Here is a 19,651-nt window from a genome sequence, read left to right on the forward strand (position 1 = left end):
AAGAACCGTCTCAGGCCACGATGCTCCGAGATCGGTATTCGAGGCAGGTGGACAGGTGATGAGCGTCACCCGTTTTTATTCAGCGAAGCCGCGCAGCAGCGTTCCTGCACGGAGGCTCTCGGCGCTTAGTGTGTCCAGCGGGGAGCCCGGCTGAGGTACCGCTTGTTCTCCGCCTGTGCCCCCGGCGGGGCGGCTGCCACAGCGGCGGCTCTCGGCCTCCGGGGGAGCGGGGGGAGGCCGTGCCGGGGCGGCGGCCCCGCGGTGCCAGGAGCCCTGCCCAGCCGGCGGCGGGCGAGGTGCGGCGAGGCGGCCGCAGTGGAAAAACCCCGGGCGGGCGTGAGGGGAGCGGGGCGGGGCCGCGCGCGGGGGGGCGGGACACACCTCCGTGCGCGGGCGCTGCCGTTGGCCGCGCGGCGGGGGCGCGAGGGGCGGGGCGGCGGCGCGCGGGGGCGGCGCGCAGCGCTGAAGAGAGCGGGGCGCGAGCGGCGCGCGCAGCATCGCCCCGCCATGGCCCTGCGCAGGACCCTCGCCCGCCTGCTCCGCGCCCGGCCCGACCCCGCGCTGCCGCCGCGCCGCCGGGCGCACTCCGTGGCGCTGGTGGGAGCCCCGCTCTCCAGGGGCCAGGTGGGCGTCGCGGGGGGCGCCGGGTGCCGCGGTCGCCCGGCTGCCCCTCCCCGGCGGGGCTCGCGTACCTGGCCGCGGGCAGCGCTGTCTGACGCGATCCCCCTCTCTTTGTCTCGCAGAAACGGCGGGGAGTGGACCACGGCCCCGCTACCCTCCGCGCCGCGGGGCTGGCGGAGCGGCTGGCCGGGCTCGGTGAGCACAGCGCGGCGGGCGGGGCGGCGGGATGCCCGCATCGCCCCCCGCCCGTCTCGGGGCAGCGTGACTCAGCCGCGCTCGGGCTGCGGGCGGGGGGACGGCTCCCGCCTCCGTGACTCACGGAGCGCACCGTGCCCCGGCCGTGCCCGCACCGTGCGGCGGTGGCGGGAGGGACGGGCTTGTCGCATTCCGCACCGGGAGGAGCCGCACCGGCCCTGCGGGGGTCCCCGGAACAAAGAGCGGCGGTGGTCCCCGCTCCCGGGCGCGATGCGCTCCGGTTCCGCACAGCGGGACGCTCGGCGGCACACGGGGCGTGCGCCGCTCGCTCCGGGAGCGCCGGGGGAGCGAGAGCCCCTTCGGATCCCCGTGCGCGCTCGGGGCATCCGGACTGTGGAGTGACTGTGGGCACAGTGGGCTTTGCCTGGTTTTTTTGTTTTGCTTAAGTTTAACTTTTCCCCCCTTCTGTGTTCATTACCAATTTTTTCCTAAAAGATTCGTATGCTTCCAGGTGATGAAATTCAGAATTTTCTGGAGAAGTTCTCAGTTTTATGTTTGAGGTCTTTTCCGATGTCTTTGAAAACGCTTGCGAATACCACCCTGTGAATTAGCTGTTTCTAGTCTTTTGTATAATCAAACCCATGCATTTAATTGTGATTCAGCTTCTCCCATCTATTACTTCTACAAGCTGAGACCTGCGGTAAGCTGTACCACAATTACTAGAAACAGGACACGAGGGGTAGAAGCTTGTAAAGCTGAGCTGTGTCTTGGAGAATCTTTAATCTACAAAGTGTTACTGAAGACGGTGTGATGGGATGGATTGCAGGGCTGGGCCACAGAAAGAGCCAGTATCTGCTCCCTGGGTGGTTAGTATCAGTGGAGTATAGATGCTTACAGAGATAATTGCCTAATAACCCTCTAGCAATTTTATTCTGAATTGTAAGAATAAGAACTCTTCAAAACAGAAGCAATTGTTCTGTGCAGCCCTGTAGGCTCATCCTGCATATCTTATGATTCACAAGCTGAAAAGTCCCAGTTGGCAGCCAAATGAGTAGATATTCTTTTCTTCTCTTCTTTTGTGCGAAGTTCAGATGTTTGCCATCCTTGGCAATATTGAATGCTAGTCAACATGATCTATAATCTTGGCAAATGTGGAAGAGGGCATCTAAAAGAGGTTCTTTGTACTAGAATAATTACTGAGCCTAAAGTTTACTTGAAAGTAAGAAATTGCTAGGTTTGGAAGGAGGATGCTCTTCTAAATAAGACTCTGAGCAGCAGGTTATTTTGTATCAATTACACAATTTTATACTGGAAGGCTTGGGGTTCTCTTTCAAGTGGTTCAGAGCTAATGTTTCCACTTTGTAAGAATTCTTTGAGGAAAACCCCAAACCCACAAAACCCAACAAAATTAAAAACTAGAAGAAAAAGCCCTCTCATTTGCTTTGACACAATAGGAGGTAGTAGAAAGAAGGGGAAATTCAAGCCCTCTCTGGATTCCAGTATCAAAATGTTATGGTCATGGAAATCAAGCAAGCTAAACTAAATTTAAGAAAATACTTTCACTGCTTAGTTTGTTATAGGCTGTTTGCTCATTAATCAGTAATTATTTTCTTGATGTTTGCTCCCTTGTAGTTTTTGAGGCTCTGGGATTTCTTTCTTCTGCAGTTGCAGTTTCCTATTGCTGGCATGTTCTTCCACTGGGGTGGGATTGGTTTGTTTTTTAAGGTGGTGTTGATATCTATTGCTACTTAAACCTCTGCAGTCCTTGTAAGAAGAGATTCTGCTGTGTATTAAATTTTCATCCTGAAACGATGGCAGTGACCAGCATGCACAGAGCAGTGGTTTACAGGGCAAAGAAAATTTGCTTGAGGGGAGGGTGGTAGTTGGAGGAGGGTGCTGCCATGTAGCCTTTTGTACTGTACACATTTGTTGTTCATGGAAAATTAACAAATGATTGTTTTTATGTGTGGGCTGCTTATTTTTCTTCCCTGGGATGCCAGGATAGCTTTGGCTGCAGTACTATTGTAATAGTGCCATTACTTGGAGTCCTGTGGTATGCTGAACTGGCAGTAAAGCTTTAGCTGCTTTCTTTGTCTTTCTAACACTATGAACTTTCTGCTCATGCTTTTAAGAAGGCCACAGTATGATTCTAATTATTGTTTTGCTCATTCTATTTATCTCTTTTATTATAAGAGTTAATAATTTTCATGGATTCTTGACTGTTTTCCCAGAACAGGCAAATTATACTGCAGCAGACCAGGTTTTTCCTTTAAAAAGAAATAATATTTGTCTAAGATACAGGGCTTCTTCACCTGTATTGGCTAATTCTGAAGCATTTGTTACCACAGGGCCTGTGTATTTCTTTAAGACTGTCTGGTCCAAGTAGCCTCTCTAAGCATCACATATGGAAAGTGTTTGTTACATGCCCCCATTCCCTGCTTGGATATGCAAGAATGCTATAAACTTGATTTTCTTTGTCATTACAACTTTGAAACCAGGTATGAAATAAGGAATGATGCTTCCCAGTACAAGAGTGAGGCTGGATTCTGGGCCATCTAAAGAAGTAGAGATGGGGAGGAGAGGCAGTATTCCTCAGCATTAACAGTAACTCTGAAAATTGCCCTCATGGTCTTTGAAGTGAAAAAGATTTCTGGTGATCAGACTCTTCTGTTTGCCTGAAATTTTAAAGTTTATTTATTTAAAGTTTTGATTTATTCATCTTCCATTTGTAATTCAAGTTCAACTCAACCTGTATGAAATGAAGGTGCTCTGGGGGTCCTCTAAAAGGTAGCATTTGGGTAGTAATATGCATATATTGTTTGTTTGTTACTTTGAATATAAAGCAGCCACATAGCTCTTCAAATGTCAGTTTGCCTTATTCAATGACTTCTTTTGATAGTGCTCCAGCTGTATCAGAAAGAGTAAGAACACTAAACTTTTGTTTCCACTTTTTGCATTGTTTTGCACTTTGCTTTCACTGGCTGGTGTATTTGGGGGGGGAATTTGACCCTATCCTAATTTCTGTTCTTTTATAGTCCTATTGCAGTGTTCTGAGCTGCTATTCCAATTTCTGTTTTTTGGGGGGGATCCCTCCAATGAAAGATTCTGTGACCATACCTACATGGTGTAGTAACTTCTTGGCTGCCTCAAGTAATGACTGCCTGTGAACTGCTTGTTTATGCTTAGGCTGAAATCTGAGGAGGGAGCACAGTGGCAGATGTTGTTGCTAGTCTGTACCAGACTGTCAAAGATGAATCTGAGCCACCAATTTGACTTTTATCTCCTTGTTAGAAGCATAGAGAACACTGTTACCTGTTGGTAGTAGCTCAAAGTGTACTCGGGAAGAGTTACTGTAACAGGAGTGCATCTCCCAAGCCAAAGCAGGAAGTGTTCAAGTCCAGCAGGAGTAAATTAAAATATAATTTACTCTGGCTGTGAGGATTTTTATTTGCCTTGGCAATGTCTTCTGGCTTTGCTTCTTCTCCTTAGGGAATCTAAAATATTATCACCTTAAAGGACATCTTGCCAAAGAAGTAAAAGTGCCTTGTGGAAATGGAGCCCCACAACTCCTTGGAATGGGGGAGAAAAGTGTGCAAAGCATGTAGGGCTGTGTATTGCTCTAACAGTAAGCAGAAATGGGTGCAGTATGTGAGGCTTTTGCACTTTTCTGGGCTAGGAGTGGGGAAGATAGGTGACAGATGCATAAGCTACTCAAGGTGCAATGTATGAAGTTTTTTAAAGTGAGAATTTCTTGGGCCTCTCCTGTTAGCTGCAGATTAGGCAGAGAATCTGATCAAACTTCAATCCAGAGTTTTGCCTACTCCTCTTACTTGAGGAGAGAAAGGCCTTATTCAGTTTTGTACTTAATAGATAGCCACTATCCTGCTGTAGCTTTTGAGGTGATTTAGAGTATCTAGGCTGCTGCTGGCATGGGAACAACTTTAATGTAAGACTTCTTCCCAAGTGTTCATTCCTGTATGTTGACTGTTGTTGATTGTTGAATTAAAATTTTTTGATCTTTACTTAGAACTGCATGCAGCTGGGTTGCTGACCTTAGCCGGGCTTGGATTTGAGTTACTGTAGAATTGATTAGCAAAGTTTTGGTCTGAGTTGCTGGCTTGGCAAGTTGGTGAACTGCAGAGACATGTGGCTTACACACAGAGTGGAACTATACTTGTCAGAGAGAATGAGCATCATATTGCCATTCTTCTGTTTGACCAGAAAAAAGTTCCTCAGTAATAGGTTTCATGAGGTCAGTGCAGTGACTCAGAAAGGAGTAACCTCCTCTAAAAGGGGTGTGGAGCTGTTAATCCGTGTCTCTGGAGTTGGGCTACTGCTTTGCCTAAAACCATTGGACTCCTGTTGACATCTGCTGCCAGAAATAGCAATGCAACTTTGCTTCTTCACCAAGATAGATGGTTAGTATCAGTCTTAATAAATCATGCTGCTTCTACATATCTCCTCTTTGTCCACCTAAATGTTCTTCAGTAAAGAGTTTAGAAGGAAGATAAACAATTTAGTTATTCACCAATTATGCTTAAATAAGTATAGGTGCTGGGATTCAGCAGATTTGGACTGGCAAGAGTTACAGCTGCATTGTTGGGGAAGTAATGTTCATCAGTCCATCCAGTGAATGTGTTTGAAGAGTTGCCTGTATCCCTGAAGAATGTGATAAACTGTTCTATTCTGCTTGCCCTGTATTTGAACTAAGATTGGATTTGCATGTTAGAAACAAGATTTGTCAGGAATGGATTCTTGAATTAGATTCTAGCTTTGTTTTGCACTAGCTTTTACCTCAGTGGTTTCTCTTAAAAACTCAGTATTTTAAACTTGTAAAGACATTGGTAGAGCCAGTCAAATATCTCTAATCTCCAGAATTCCAATAAAGTCTAAATTTGTTGTATAGATAATATCAAGATCTGGCTTTTTTGAGTTATGTTTTCTGCTGTTGATGAAGTGGGAGACAGGCAAAATTCTAAAGAACTGCTGGTATTTAAGCAGCATATTGTTTAGCTAGATCTCTGCATTCTTGAAGTAAGAAATGCTGCTGTTCATGTATTTTTATTTTTGATCACATCTGGTGCTAATACTGTCAAAGCTGAGTATTCATTTGCTAGGAACATTCTTAGGAACAAAAATCAGTTTGGATATAACATAAAGAGGTCAGACTAACAGCTAATTCTTCTTCCCTACAAAACAGAAATATAAATGCATTTTTTTTTATCCAGGAACATCCTCCTCCTCATTTTCCCCCAGAAACAGAATGGATAGTTCTCCTCTTTCATTTCCCTTAGACACAAGCATGCCCAAACACTTCTTTTTAATAATGTCAGTACAACATACTTATGTAGTACTGCAGCTTATTTCTGGAACTAGATTTAATTACCTCTTTTTATTTATACAGAGATAAAGATCCATGAGACTCTGCTATTCTTGTTTAGCTCTCAAATGCGGATTGGCCATGATTGGTTACCTCCAAACACCAGTGGTTTGTCAAAAATCAAAGCACAGCTAAAGGGGCTGATTTTAACTGGTGTTTGCAATGAGCCTTTGCAATTAAGCCAGTTGTCAGAATGCATCAGGGGCAGGTGCTGCTCTACTCTGTAAGGGAAGGCAGCCAGGAACAGGCTGTGGTGACCTGGCAGGCAGAAGGAGCCCTGCTGGGGTTTTGGAGGAGAGCTGTTTTTTGAGGAGGGCTCCACTGAGGCTGTTTTTAGGTTGCTTCTTCCCAACATTGGCTGTTTTGCCTTGAGCAAGGGAGGCTAAGCTCCCCTGGGGAAATGTGCTCGGCTGTGCACTCAGCAGATGTGGTTTATCCTTTTGAATGCTGTACCTTTGGTATTTGCATGATTACAAGTAGCCTTGGAAGTCAGGAGAAAAATGCCAACACTGAAAATAAAGAGTCAGAGCAGTCCTTGCAGTCACTTGGGTCTGATAGTCTCTTCCCTTCCCCATGCTGATGGAGTACACAATCTGCTTTGGAATGAGAAACTTTGTGTCAGCCATCGATTTGATGTTTGTTTTTACCTCTCCCATTTGGCTGATGCATACTCAAGGTTGCACTCCGAAATTGGCTTTAAAAGAATCCTTGTGAATGTGGGGTAAATGTCACTTGGGGCTTTAACTGTAATTGTTCTATGTCAGTTTAGTTTAAATATCTTTAAAAATAAAGCTGTGCTGATAAAGATCAGGAAAACCTGAAATTATTATTTCTTCCTAATCTTGAAATAAGGGAAGACAAGCCAATGAACAGAGCTCTTGGGAGTTTTGTATTTTTAATTTTTTTTATATGGAGGAGTGTTTTTGGATGAAAGGTGAAAATTTGTTATAACACCGCCTGCTGAAAAGAATGAAGCACTAAATACAAAACAAACAACCCACAGATCAACAATCCATGAGATTTTTCATTTGTATATGAAGTAAAGTGGTCAGATATTAGTTTCTCCCTGCTGGTGAAGAGGGAGGAAGAGAATTTCAGTAGTCTCTAGTATGTTCTGCTCTCCCTTCCTCTCAACTGTTACCTGCCTGAGTTAACTAATGTAATAACTGCTTACTTCTGTAAATCTAAAGCACAAGGTGCTTGTTGTTGAGGAAGGCTCTTTTGGCATTTTGATCCTCATGGCTGTAAGTGCCCCATTGTGTTCTTGTTATCAGGAACTGTGTCTGGGTTAAGCTTATTTGAAGGGAATTAGAAGGTGTGCAGGGATTGTTGGTGTGGCAGACGCAATAGCTACACCCCTCTCTCTGATGCAAGCCACAATGCAAATGTTTCCCAACACCTCAGACTGACGTTTTTGAAGACCTCTTAAGGTCAAGTGCACTGAATTTCATAGGAAATTAAAGTTATAAGCAGTTTCCAAAGGGAAATGAGGTGGCTGTTCAATTTGGGATTGGAAAAATATTTTTTGACTCACTTTATGCAAGGGGCATCTTGACTACAGACTTGGGGGAGCAGTTGGCATTGGGCTTGCTTGTTGCTTTTGTAGGAGATTAAGCTTTTTAAATATGTACAGCTATAGAAACTTTGTTTTAAACCTGACCTTTCAATATTAAAAAAAAAAAAAAAAAGGTATAGGAATTGTTCAGACAAGAATTGCCTTTTAGGAAGTGAAATTTTAGAACTGACAGGTATCTATTGAGCCATCAACTATGTATACAATAGATTTCTTCCAGCATATACTTATTCAGTTTAAATAGAAGTAGATGCTATGTAATGAACTTCTAGCAAGAGGGTTATTATTAAATTAGGCTGCTGAAGTTTGTCTCTTCCAGTGAGAACCTTGCTAGCCTAATTTCCTATCCATGTAAAATGAAAGTATGCACTTCATTAGTGTAGTTGTGACACACACACATCCTGAATAATTCTGAAGGGTTAAAACTGTCTTTAAAAATAGCTTGACAATGCACTGGTCATAATGAAATGAATCATTTGTTTGCTGTTGTGTAACATTTTGACAGCGTCTCTGAGAAATGCTTGCAGTCCCCACCATAAGCCAATAGGTTTATACTGAAAAGAAGGATGGTAACTTGGTTTCATTCATGGGAAGTAAAATGTTATATTTGCCTATAAACATTGCATCACTAAAAGCTTTTTTTCTGCGTGGTGACTTAGTAAGTGATGCTATAAAAAACATTTTGCAGGAGTGATGCTTTCATGTGAGCAGCTTTATATAACACAGTATGAAAGAAGGTCTAGTAACTGTGGGATTTCCAGGTTCCTTTGGTAGAAGCTCACCCAGAAGAGGATTTACTTTCCCCATTAATTAGGTGTTTGGTTCTTGTTTTGTGTTTGTTTTTGTTTGTTTGTTTGTTTTTGTTTTAATGTCCAGTTCACAAATACCCAGTGTGAACTGGCAGTGTTGGGAGATCAGTTCTATCCCACATTCCTTGTGCTTTTGTTCCAATTCCCATTTGCTACCCTGCAGAGTTGTTATATTTATTATGCAGGTTCAATGCCTATATTATGCCTGTGTGATCTTTCCCTAACCTGTTAAGGTCAAAATAAATCAACCTGGCAATGATCTACTCTGCAAACTATTTCAAGCTAATTTATTAATTTTTCTGGCTGAACTGTGCCCCCAGGCACCTCTGATGACAGAGGGTGGCACTGAAGCACTGGGGATTGCACTCCTGAGCTGCAGATGCTGCCTTTCCACTGTGGTTGATCATTCTGCCAGGACTGTTGAGCCTATGCACGTGTTAGTTATGTAACTACAGTGTGTGTTCCTACTCAGACTGACACCTTTATCTGCCTTGTATCTCTGCAATAGAAATAGATTATTCAGGCCTGCTTTTTTCTTTTCCTCACTTCAAAAAGGGATCTCTGCTTGAGCCAGTGTTGGTGGAACTGACTTGTATGCATTTGGTTGTTATAAATTTCTTGCACTGTTAATAATTGACTAACGAATCAAACATAATATATTTTTAATTTGAAAGTAATTTCTGTTAGGCTTTGAAAGTGTGAACAAAAGACTTTTGATCACATTTGATTTCATACTCTTTAGTTACTAGCAAAATGTCTGTGCTATTTACTCCTTAAGTGCTGTATGGTACTTAAGATACCATAAATGTTTCTATTTAAAAGAACTTTAATCCTGGCTAGGCCTGATCTGCTTCACTGGCAAATGATGTGGATGCTGTGAATGTAAAGAAGCTGGCTTTCCTATCTGCCCATTGCTTTTTCTACTTTGCACAACTTGAATCTATTGCCTTTTAAAAGGCCCATATATTCATGTTAACATGTGCTAATTTAAAAAGCTGTTTTGTTCATAAGTATTAGTATCTATATAAAATAAAGTGTTCTAGCTACCAAAGATAGTAAGTGCTTGGTGAGGTAGATTGTGAAATCTTTCACTAATGACCAAATAACAGCAAAATCCCCCAGATTGCACAGCCCTACAGCATGTTTATCCATTGAGCAATTTCTTTGCACAAATAATGTAGTTGAGAGAGCTTTAAGAAATAAACCTAGATCTATATGCAAGCAGGCAGATAAAGTGGAAAAGAATTCAGGTCTTTAAATTTTAGACTAATGGCTGAGATTCTAGATAGAAGCTATGTCAAATTATTAAAGTAATTATTGATGTATTTCTTTGTTCAGTACCATTAAGACAAATGTGCATGTTGATTTCATCTCTAGTATCTGGGTATTTGAAAAACTGTGTGTACACACGTACATACACTTCCCACACTTTGGGATGCATGGCATATCTGAGTACAGTGAATTTCTTTCTCTGTGCACTATCTATTCACTAAACTTTCTCTTTGCCCTAAGGTCATTTGATTGCAGTTTTCAAAACACTAGGCACCATTAAAAGAAATAATAGTAAGAGAAGATATGTTTGAGTCTTGGATTAGCATGTACTTCTGAGATTAACTGTATCTTAATCAGATGGCCTTTGGATAGCTGGCTGACAACATTCCTTATCACCCTGGGAAACCTGAGCTGTCCTCTGCAAGCACATAAAAACAGAGGGCCTAGAGACAAGGGATGCACTAAGCTGAGAAAAGAAACTGCTACAAGGTTCATGAACCCTATCTAATCTTTAGAAGATGGTAACAAAAACTGAAGGCGTCTATTGTCTTTAACAGACATTATACTTTTCAATAAAAATAATTAGAGGGAATTATGAGTACCATGTGTTCAGAAAGTGTACAATAGTGCAGAATTCTGAACCACAAAAGTGTTAAGCCACATAAATCTGATGATCCTAAGGAATAAATGGGTTTTTTTATTCAGAAGCTGAACCAAGACTTTTTGCCCTACAATGGGAACTTGGAGGTGGGCAGGGTAAAGCAGAAATTACTAAGCACTTGCTACTTCTCTAAAAGTCTGCCATGTGTGGCCTGCCTTGAGCATAACCTGGAGAATTTTAACTGATTCCTTGAAGTGCAAGGAATGATGGCATGGTTGAATCCTCGTTTTATACAGGTCTGAAAGTGGAGCTTTGTGATAGAATTAAAGGAAGTTGTTTTTTATCCTTTAATGGACAAAAATACTGCCATGTGCTTGCATGTCCTGTAGGGGAGAGCAAAACCAAAGTTGTAGTCCTGTCTTCCATTACACTGTGTAATGTGTTGTCCTGCAAAGTGTAGCTCACTGCATTTGGCTCCTAACTGCAGATTTATTTCACACAGATGTCAGAGGTCAGATCAAATGATGTCACATGTCAGATCAAAGGCATTTTTCCCTTGTACAAGAGTATCTCCAAAAAGTCTTGATACCCATTAAAGTCTTACTTCCAAAACTTGTCTCCCAGGCATGCTGAAGTACTTTCATCAAATTTTGAAATACTGAAATGTGTAGCAGTGTGCATATGTAGTGTAGGAGAAGTCGCCTTGCAGGATGACACAAATAAAAAACCTTTAACATTTACTGAACATCTTAAAACTCACATTTTTCTGCTTCTGCATAGCAACAGAATAAACAGAAGGTAGAAAATGTAGCGATCACAGAGATCAGATAGCACATTCAAATTGAATGGGCTCAAAATTCCAGAGCCTTCATCCTGTTGCTTAATTAGGTCTTGTCTACTAGAGGGAAAAAAAAAAAGCAGTTGGGTACCTCTGTTGCCTTTTGAAAAGCAGGGAGTGGTATGTCATGGCCCTGCTCACTGCTTGAATTGCTGTCACTGCAGAGAATGTGTTTTCTGAGTTGCTAAGACATCTATTAAATCCTTTGTTGAGCAGCTGTGCTCAACTGACATGTTCATTTGCAAATACCCCAACATCTGCCCACCTCTGTCCCTGCTATGAAATGTATGCTTGCCTATTTCCCAACACCAAATCTGTACAAGTGACTCAAGAACTTCCCTCCATTCATTTCACCAGTCAAACTCCTTTTAAAATATAAAGAAGTCATGTATGTCTCAACTATGCTTTTATGGAATATCCACCAAGCACATTCAGAGCCAGTTTCCTAGACCTTAGACTAATGGCTTATTGGAAATTAAGCAGGAGCCCAGAGCCCCAAGTAGGTTGTTTCTTCATGTTGACTTGCATCAAATTTTTCAAATTGCCCCATGAAGCATAGGATGGCTAAAGGCAAAATATAAAGCTCTGGCCTGGATGCTTTGAACTGCAAACAGACAGTGATTCTGAGGAGCAAGGGGACAGGCATGCCTGGTATTCAAGGTGGTCTTATTAAGCCACTGTTGGTGTAGCTGTAAATACCTTGGGGCCTTTACTGCCCTCATCAGAGCCTGCAGTGAGAGGCCTGTCTCAACTGAGTCTCTGAGAGGAAAGGCTGAGTTTTATACCCAGAATGTTCTCAGGCTCAACAGCCAATCAAGCTGCAACTGGTAATGAAAGGATCTCAAAGCCCTAGAATTAAAAGGCCTTCTAGAGTATCTTGTGTTGAGAAAATGGACAGGTTCTCCTACCAAAGCACTAGTGAATTCTCCATGGAATTGCCTGAAGTACTGTAAGGAAATTATATTATTTGTTACTTGGCACTTTTTTGCCTGGCTTTTTGGGCACCTTGAAAATGTAGCTATAATTAGTGAAATGTGTAGTACCTTTGAGCAATTGAGCTTATTTGAGGTTGCATACAATCTGTAAATGGGAAGGAAGATGGCAATGCAAAGATGTATGGCAAAGACTCTAATTTTTCATGTTAGAATTTATAATGAAATAATTTTTTAAAAATACACTTTTTCTAACTGACATTTCATGATTGGTATAGCTCATTGCTAAATTAAAGCTTAACTTAGATTGATAATGTTGTCTCAAATCTTCTAACTTATAATGATGTGAGTTTGCATCCCATGCAAATAGTCAAATGGATCCATTCCTTACCTGTTGTTCCTTTCATACTTGCCCAACCAATTTTGAGCATTTCCCTGGGGAAGTATTTAAATAAGTCACTTTTTCCTTTTGTTGCTGTGTTCCCAGGATGCCAAGTGCATGACTTTGGAGATTTGAATTTCACTCAAGTTCCCAACGATGAACTGTACAACAACCTGATTTTATACCCGCGGTCGGTGGGCTTGGCCAGCCAGATGCTGGCTGATGCAGTGAGCAGAGCAGTAGCTGCTGGACACAGATGTGTCACTTTAGGAGGTGATCACAGGTGAGCTGACCTAAAAACAATTAGTTCATGCTGCAGGTTGACACTTGGAATGCAAGAATTTAATTGAGAAAATAAGGGGACTGGGGGAACAACTAGGGGTCTGTTTCTCAGCAATACCTTAGGGATAGGCTTTTAGGGTGGAACATAGAAGACAGCTACAAAAACCTGACCTACTGCAGAGTTCCAGATTGCTCTGTGACCAGTTTTGTAGACACACAAATGAGGTTTTCATCTTTGGGAAAGTTTATCTCATCAGGTTCCTTCAGAGGAACTGCTCAATTTCTTTATCGCTGAATGTTTAGTGATGTGTCTCTTTTGCCCATCACCTCTTAGGATAGGTTTGTAAAGCCTACACACAAACAGTTTTGCAATAGATCTTACAAGATGAATCTTTTTCCTCTTTTTTCACTAACCTTTGGTCTGAACATTGGTTGACGATAGTAGGGCATGCAAGAAGGAACTGTGGGGGAAGGTGTCATGACTAGAATAAAAAAAGGCTGGATTTTCTGGAGCATTTGGATCTACAGCAGGTGAAGATAAAGATTGTGTGGGAAGGGTGACAGCAGAGACAGAGGGAGCTCTGGCTTATCTGTGACTATAGCCCTGTAGAGTTACTTGGCCTCCTGGAATCACAGCAGCAGCATGCCATGCAGTTTGTATGGGATGCTCCCTTTATTGTCACAGATGTGTGACTGACTGAAGCTGAGAGACTTCCCATGGTCCTTGCAGTTGTTCTGAAGGAGAGATGGTGACTAAAGGCTTTGTTACTGTGCTTGCAGCTTGGCACTTGGTTCTGTCAGCGGCCATGCACGGCAGTGCCCACACCTCGGAGTGATCTGGGTGGATGCACATGCTGATATCAACACGCCTCTCACAACTCAGTCTGGAAGCCTCCATGGACAACCTCTTTCATTTCTTCTGAGGGAGCTTCGAGATAAAGTGAGTATCCTGATTGTAGTTATTCTATATGGCAACCTCAGAGCATTGCACCATTGCTCATGTGAGGTCCTTTCTTACCTGTGGCAAACACAGATCTTTTCTACCAGGGTAAAAGATAAAATATGTATTATTGTGTGTTCACATGCACATACATGCACACATATGTACATGTGCCACAAACACATGCAAACACAGATACAGGCACTTAGAAACACGAATGAGAAAAAGCTTTTCTGTGTGTTTGCACCCTCGTGGGCTGCACAGTGAGCAGCTGGCTGTGGTGCTGCTCCTGAGTCATGAGCTGGGTTGTTGCCGAGGCTGGGCGATGGCAGCACTGCTACCAACTGAGCAGGAACCTCCCCCCAGCCCAGCCTGTGAGAGCTGAGCTGAGCTCACCTCCAGGAACAGCATACCTTGCATGCTGCTTCTGCTTAGTTTGGCCCTTCCGTGTTTTGACAACCTTGGGGCCTGACAGGGGCTGTTCCTGTATGATCTCTCCTAACTGGCTGCTCTGGCATTGGCTCCATTGTAAATATTACAAATCAGAACGGCTGTGACTGGTTGCAGTGAGCTTTTAAAGATAGAGTCTTTTTCTTGGAAAGAAGTCAAATTATCAATTCCTGGGTCACATGGAAATTGCATGGCCTGTTTTTGCTGCTCCCAAGATGTTGAACAGTAGGTTGACCTAAGTACCCTGCCTGGCTTAGCTGTGGGCTGTGTCACCCTGTACAGGGACCTGCAGCACCTGTGCAGTGAACAGCCTCTGCAGCAGGAACTTTGACACAACAATCTGCTTCTGCTGAAGCTCAGGCTGGAGAGTGAGAGCAGGATCAGCAACTGCATCTTGAGAATGGATGCTGGAGCTGCAGAAAACCTGCCTGTTTTATTTAGCACTCTCCCTTGCTAGTTATTACTCCTGTATTCCTAGTTTCTCTTTGACAAGTTTGGGGTGCTGTGTTGCTGGAGGTAGACCCTTTCCAAAGAAGAACAAGCATGTTTAAACCTGTATGGCTACTGAAGATACCACTGCATCAGTTGTTGTTCAGCATGGCAATACTGCAGTCTTCTGGTAAAGCTCTTCTTTTTCTCCTGCACATTCTTCTGAATTATTTCCATCTACAAGTCAATAGAATCATTTGATGTTTTTACATATTTTACTCTTTCTAGTCATTCTTATGTGGTCTCTATAAACATGCTGGAATTCCTGAAGTAATGCAAAAACTAAAGCTCTGTGATACCTGGGGACGGAGGAGATATTGTTCTGCTGGGTTCCAGTTCTTGAGCACCATAGAAAAGCAGTAATTTTTTACAATTATTGGGTTTTTTTGACATGCTACAAGAACACCTGTAAGCTTTCTGATTACAGTGGGGGAAGCAGGTGTTTCCTGCAAGCACCAGTAGAAAGAATAAGATTAGGCTGTGCTTAGTGGGAAGCTGCTCAGCCATGGTGCTGGTTATGGGATCTTGTCACAAGCCCACCTCGACTCCAGCAGGCCGGATGTCTGTGCAGAAGCAGCTCACTCAAGGCCTGGCTGTGCAGGTGCACAAACAAAGGTGTGTGCACTCACTCAAGGGGTTTTCTTACCCTATTGTATTCCTGTTTAGAGGTGGGAAACCAACACAAGTCCTGCTGGTACCATGAGGCTTCTGCAACAGTATAAATCTTTAAACAGCTCTTCAGCAGTAGCACAATGTGCCTTTGACAATGGTTTGTCTGGCTAATACATCTCTGACTGTCTGGAGCAAACCATTACATGTGCAGAAGTGCACATGGCTCACCCTCTTACTCTCATCCAGTACAGCAGTTGAGTTGATTATGGGACAAAAAAAAAAAAAAAAAAAAATCATCCTCCTTTCCTGATTGCTTCAAGGCTCCTAGAACCATCCAAACTCACAAACTGCTATTAATACCTTCCTAGGAAAATGCCTGTACTTCTGGCTTTACTATCAGCAGCTCCATTTCCATTGTAACAAAGCAAAGAACCTGTCAAAGGCAGTTAATACATTCAATTTAATTTATTTGCAAACAAAGAGGTGTAATTGCAGTATTGAATCTACGGAATCATTAATACCAGGGAGTATCTGACATTATTATCATTACTATGTTCAGTTTATGATGTGGTGATGGGTTTTGCAGAATTCCATTTTGAAACATGAATCAATTTTCCTAGTGGTCTTCAATTCATTTATCCCTCTTAATTTATAACTAGAGAAGTTTCAGGTAATTGTCCAAGTGTAGCAAATACTTTTAGAATCTGTGCTAATTTAACCTAGTGTTAATTATATATAGATATGGGTGTGTTAACCTTAAAAACATACAATATTGTAATTAGAATATAATTAATAATTGAGAAGTTTAAGATGGAAACAAAACCTTCCAGCTGCTCGACAGCTGTGAAAATGTAGCAATTTTCAGAGCTGGGAGAAGAAGAGAAATCTGAGTTAATTTAAATAACTCTTAAAATTAGTAGATATTACTAACTAAATGGTTTTATAATTCCATACCATGACTACTTAATTACCAAAGCTGAAAAATGATGACCTCAACATCTTTCAGTTGCTTTCTTCAATTCTGCATCAAAAGCCAGCATGATGTAACCTACTATGGAGGCCCAGCTTCATGCCCTGCTTTTCTTTCCTCCCTTGTATTTTTTATTTTTTTCAACTTCCTGCTTTGAATTTATCCATCTTTAATACTATTTTTGTAAGTCTGCATTACTTTGGCAGTTCTGCTAAAAAGATACAGATGCCTTGGTTTTCATTCTTCCATCTAAGCATAATGTACTGGGTAGTTTACAGAGCATCACCATGAAATGCCCTCTGTAAGTGATCTACATCTGGGTATTTGCTTTAGCATTCCCTCTTACCCTTACTGATACAATTTATCTATTGCTTGTGGATTTGGACTTTTTAGCGCTCCTCTTCAAACTGGAAAATGTAGAACTAAAAACTTCATTAACATTCAACAGATAAAATCATGTCACTTTACCTGGGCTGAAGTAGCAATGAAAGTAAGGAACAATTACACGAATGAAACCTTCAAGTGCAGAAGCTTCTCTATTTAGAGAGAGAAAGGATGCTATAAATGAATCCAAATTTTTCAGGGAAGCATTAAATAGCATTTTCTTAGGTATATCATTAAACTGACCTAATACTAAACATTTGCTTGCAGGTACCACAACTTCCTGGCTTTTCCTGGCTAAAGCCCTGTCTTTCAGCATCCGACATTGTGTACATTGGTTTGAGGGATGTGGATCCTGCTGAGTAGTAAGTTGGTTTAGGTTAAACTATTTTTGTAAAGGCTGAAATAATGAGCTTGAAATCATGTCCATAAAGGTTGCTAGATTGCAGCTTAAAGCAGTAATGATTGATTGTAAAAAACTATTTTCATAGCTATATTCTGAAGAACTTTGACATCCAGTATTTTTCCATGAGGGATATCGACCGCCTTGGAATTCAGAAAGTTATGGAAAGAACCTTTGAACAACTGATGGGCAGGTAACAAACTATTATGTAATTTAAACTACTCTTGTTGAACATCTGCTTTCCTGAAAGTTAAGTGAAGGTCACTTGATGGATGGCAGCTGTACAGAACAGTGACAGGGTCCAGCATACAGGAAAGTCTCAGCCCTGGAACCATTTCAGTGTTTGGCAGATGGCTGACACAGGTTACATGACTCACTACAGTCGTGGCTCTGTTTTTAATATTTGGTTCTGTTATGTAATTTTGCATTTTCTGCAGTTTGACAAGATGTTCGAATCAACTCAAGAGTGCAATTCAACCATTCCCTTACTGCAGTTCGCTACTGCCACCTTTGCAACCCTTGTTCAAGTTTGGGGAACCAGGTCAGGGACCAAATCATTCTAGTCTAGGAGCTGGCAGAGCTTCAGTTAGAAAGGGTAACCTCTCCCACAGGTTAGAACCTGTGCTGCATGCTGCTTTTTTCTAAAGGTGTGTGTCATCAGCTGGCAGTTGATATAGTATGTAACTAGGTTTGAGATTATCCATTACTACTTCAGCAGTTAGGCTACATGGCAGGGTTTGGAGACAGCCCTTCAGCATTGACCTGGAAAATGCTCATCTTGATGAACTGACAGTGAAATTCTTGAGCTCGGTGCTTTCTCCATCCTAGCTGCCATGCACATCACTGTTTCAGCCTTCACCCTGGCTTTCTGCACAAAAGGAGAAAAGGCTGGATTGTATCACACAGTTCTCTACATCATTCCACTAAGATGACAAATATTAGTTAAGATGGTTTGAAGTAAAGTACTTAAACCAAATTCTCGGTGAGTAGATGCTTCTTTAATGTATATGAGACATGGTTCAAGGAGTTTGATGCTACTTTGCTGATTAGCCTGGACAGTAAGAAATGCATGTAGAAGAAGTTTAAGGCTCTAAGATTGATTTTCTTGTTTTATTCTGTCCCAGGAGACAGAGACCAATTCACCTGAGTTTTGACATTGATGCTTTTGATCCCTCACTGGCTCCAGCAACGGGGACTCCTGTTCTAGGTGGATTAACTTACAGAGAAGGCATGTACATCACAGAGGAAATACACAACACAGGTAGGAGCTGACCAGCAGTATGGGGCTAAGCAAGGACAGGACAAACTCCCCAGAGCTCATACTGGTTAGGTTTTTCCTGTGTGTATAGACAGTATGTGTAGTCAAAGCAAAGGTGCCTGCAAAGTCAATTCTGCCTTCAGTAAGGGAAAAAGAAGTCATGTGGTTGAGCAGTTCCCTTGGTGTTGGAAGCAACTTAACCACCAAGAACTTCAGCTTAGCAAAAGAAAATAAAATACGCAGTATTTTAGCAACTAATGTGAAAAATGTGTAATACTGTTCCCTAGTCCTGAACACATGAGACGAGATGAAAACGGGTATCTGGAATACAAAAATGGGTGCTAATGATCTTAAACAGTTTGAAGTTCCATTCTAGGATTCAAGACCAACAAATCAAGCTTTCATGAAATATATTGCAGTTGACTCAATATATAAGGACTTTTAATCTTATTACCATCAAGTTTTTATTTAATATGTTTAAACATTGTTATTTGCAGTAAAAGAAGGTTAAAAAAATTCCAACCAGACAATAGTCTATAGATTCATTAATAGGATGACGAAAGAGTACGAGGTGAAACTATTTTATAACCCCTCGTTTTTGGACTGGGAGAAAAATCATTCCTCTCATACATGTATATGGAACATCAAACATTTTTCCTGAATGCTGAAAGCACGAATGAGTGAGGCAATGATGATATAAGAAAGAACCAAATGAAAACCACAGATTTGCATCTGAGAACAATAACCTCATCCTTCACTTGAGAGCCAATCTTACCTGTCTAAGAGGTAGAGTAGGTGGTCACAAACCCAAATACCAGACATGCTACAATGAATAGAAGGCTACGAACAAAACCTTGCAGAAGACCATACCCCTTGTCAGAGTAACAAAGCTGCAAATCATTTTCACAGGAATGCTTTCAGCTGTAGACATGGTTGAAGTCAATCCACTGCTCGGAGCTTCTCAAGAGGCAGTGAAAGCAACTGCTCGCCTTGCAGTCGATGTGATAGCGACGTGCTTTGGGCAGACAAGGGAAGGAGCACACATCGCTTTTGATGAACTCCCAACACCCAGCTCTCCAGATGAATCTGACAGTGAAGAGCAAGTGAGGATTTAAGAACCCAAAGTGCTGGATATATTGGACACTACAGAGCTCTGCTGAGGCACTTGAGTGGATAGATTGTCAACACTTGGCAAATACTGTTAACTTCCCAATTTTTAAATAAACTAGCTTTTCCATTGATCAGTGGCTACTTTATTACATA

General features: G+C 42.2%; 1 protein-coding gene across 1 annotated transcript; it reads left to right on the forward strand.

Moving 5' to 3' along the window:
* Positions 1 to 450: 450 nt before the first annotated feature.
* ARG2 (arginase 2) lies at positions 451 to 19,629 on the forward strand. The gene is made up of 8 exons (XM_079309683.1): positions 451 to 624; positions 744 to 816; positions 12,709 to 12,886; positions 13,666 to 13,825; positions 16,998 to 17,092; positions 17,219 to 17,323; positions 18,255 to 18,391; positions 19,298 to 19,629. The coding sequence occupies exons 1-8, from the start codon at positions 508 to 510 to the stop codon at positions 19,501 to 19,503; spliced, it is 1,071 nt and encodes a 356-aa protein (XP_079165809.1). The 5' UTR covers positions 451 to 507; the 3' UTR covers positions 19,504 to 19,629.
* The last annotated feature ends 22 nt before the right edge of the window (positions 19,630 to 19,651 follow it).

Source organism: Erithacus rubecula (assembly GCF_903797595.1).
Source record: "Erithacus rubecula genome assembly, chromosome: 6".
NCBI lineage: Eukaryota > Metazoa > Chordata > Aves > Passeriformes > Muscicapidae > Erithacus > Erithacus rubecula.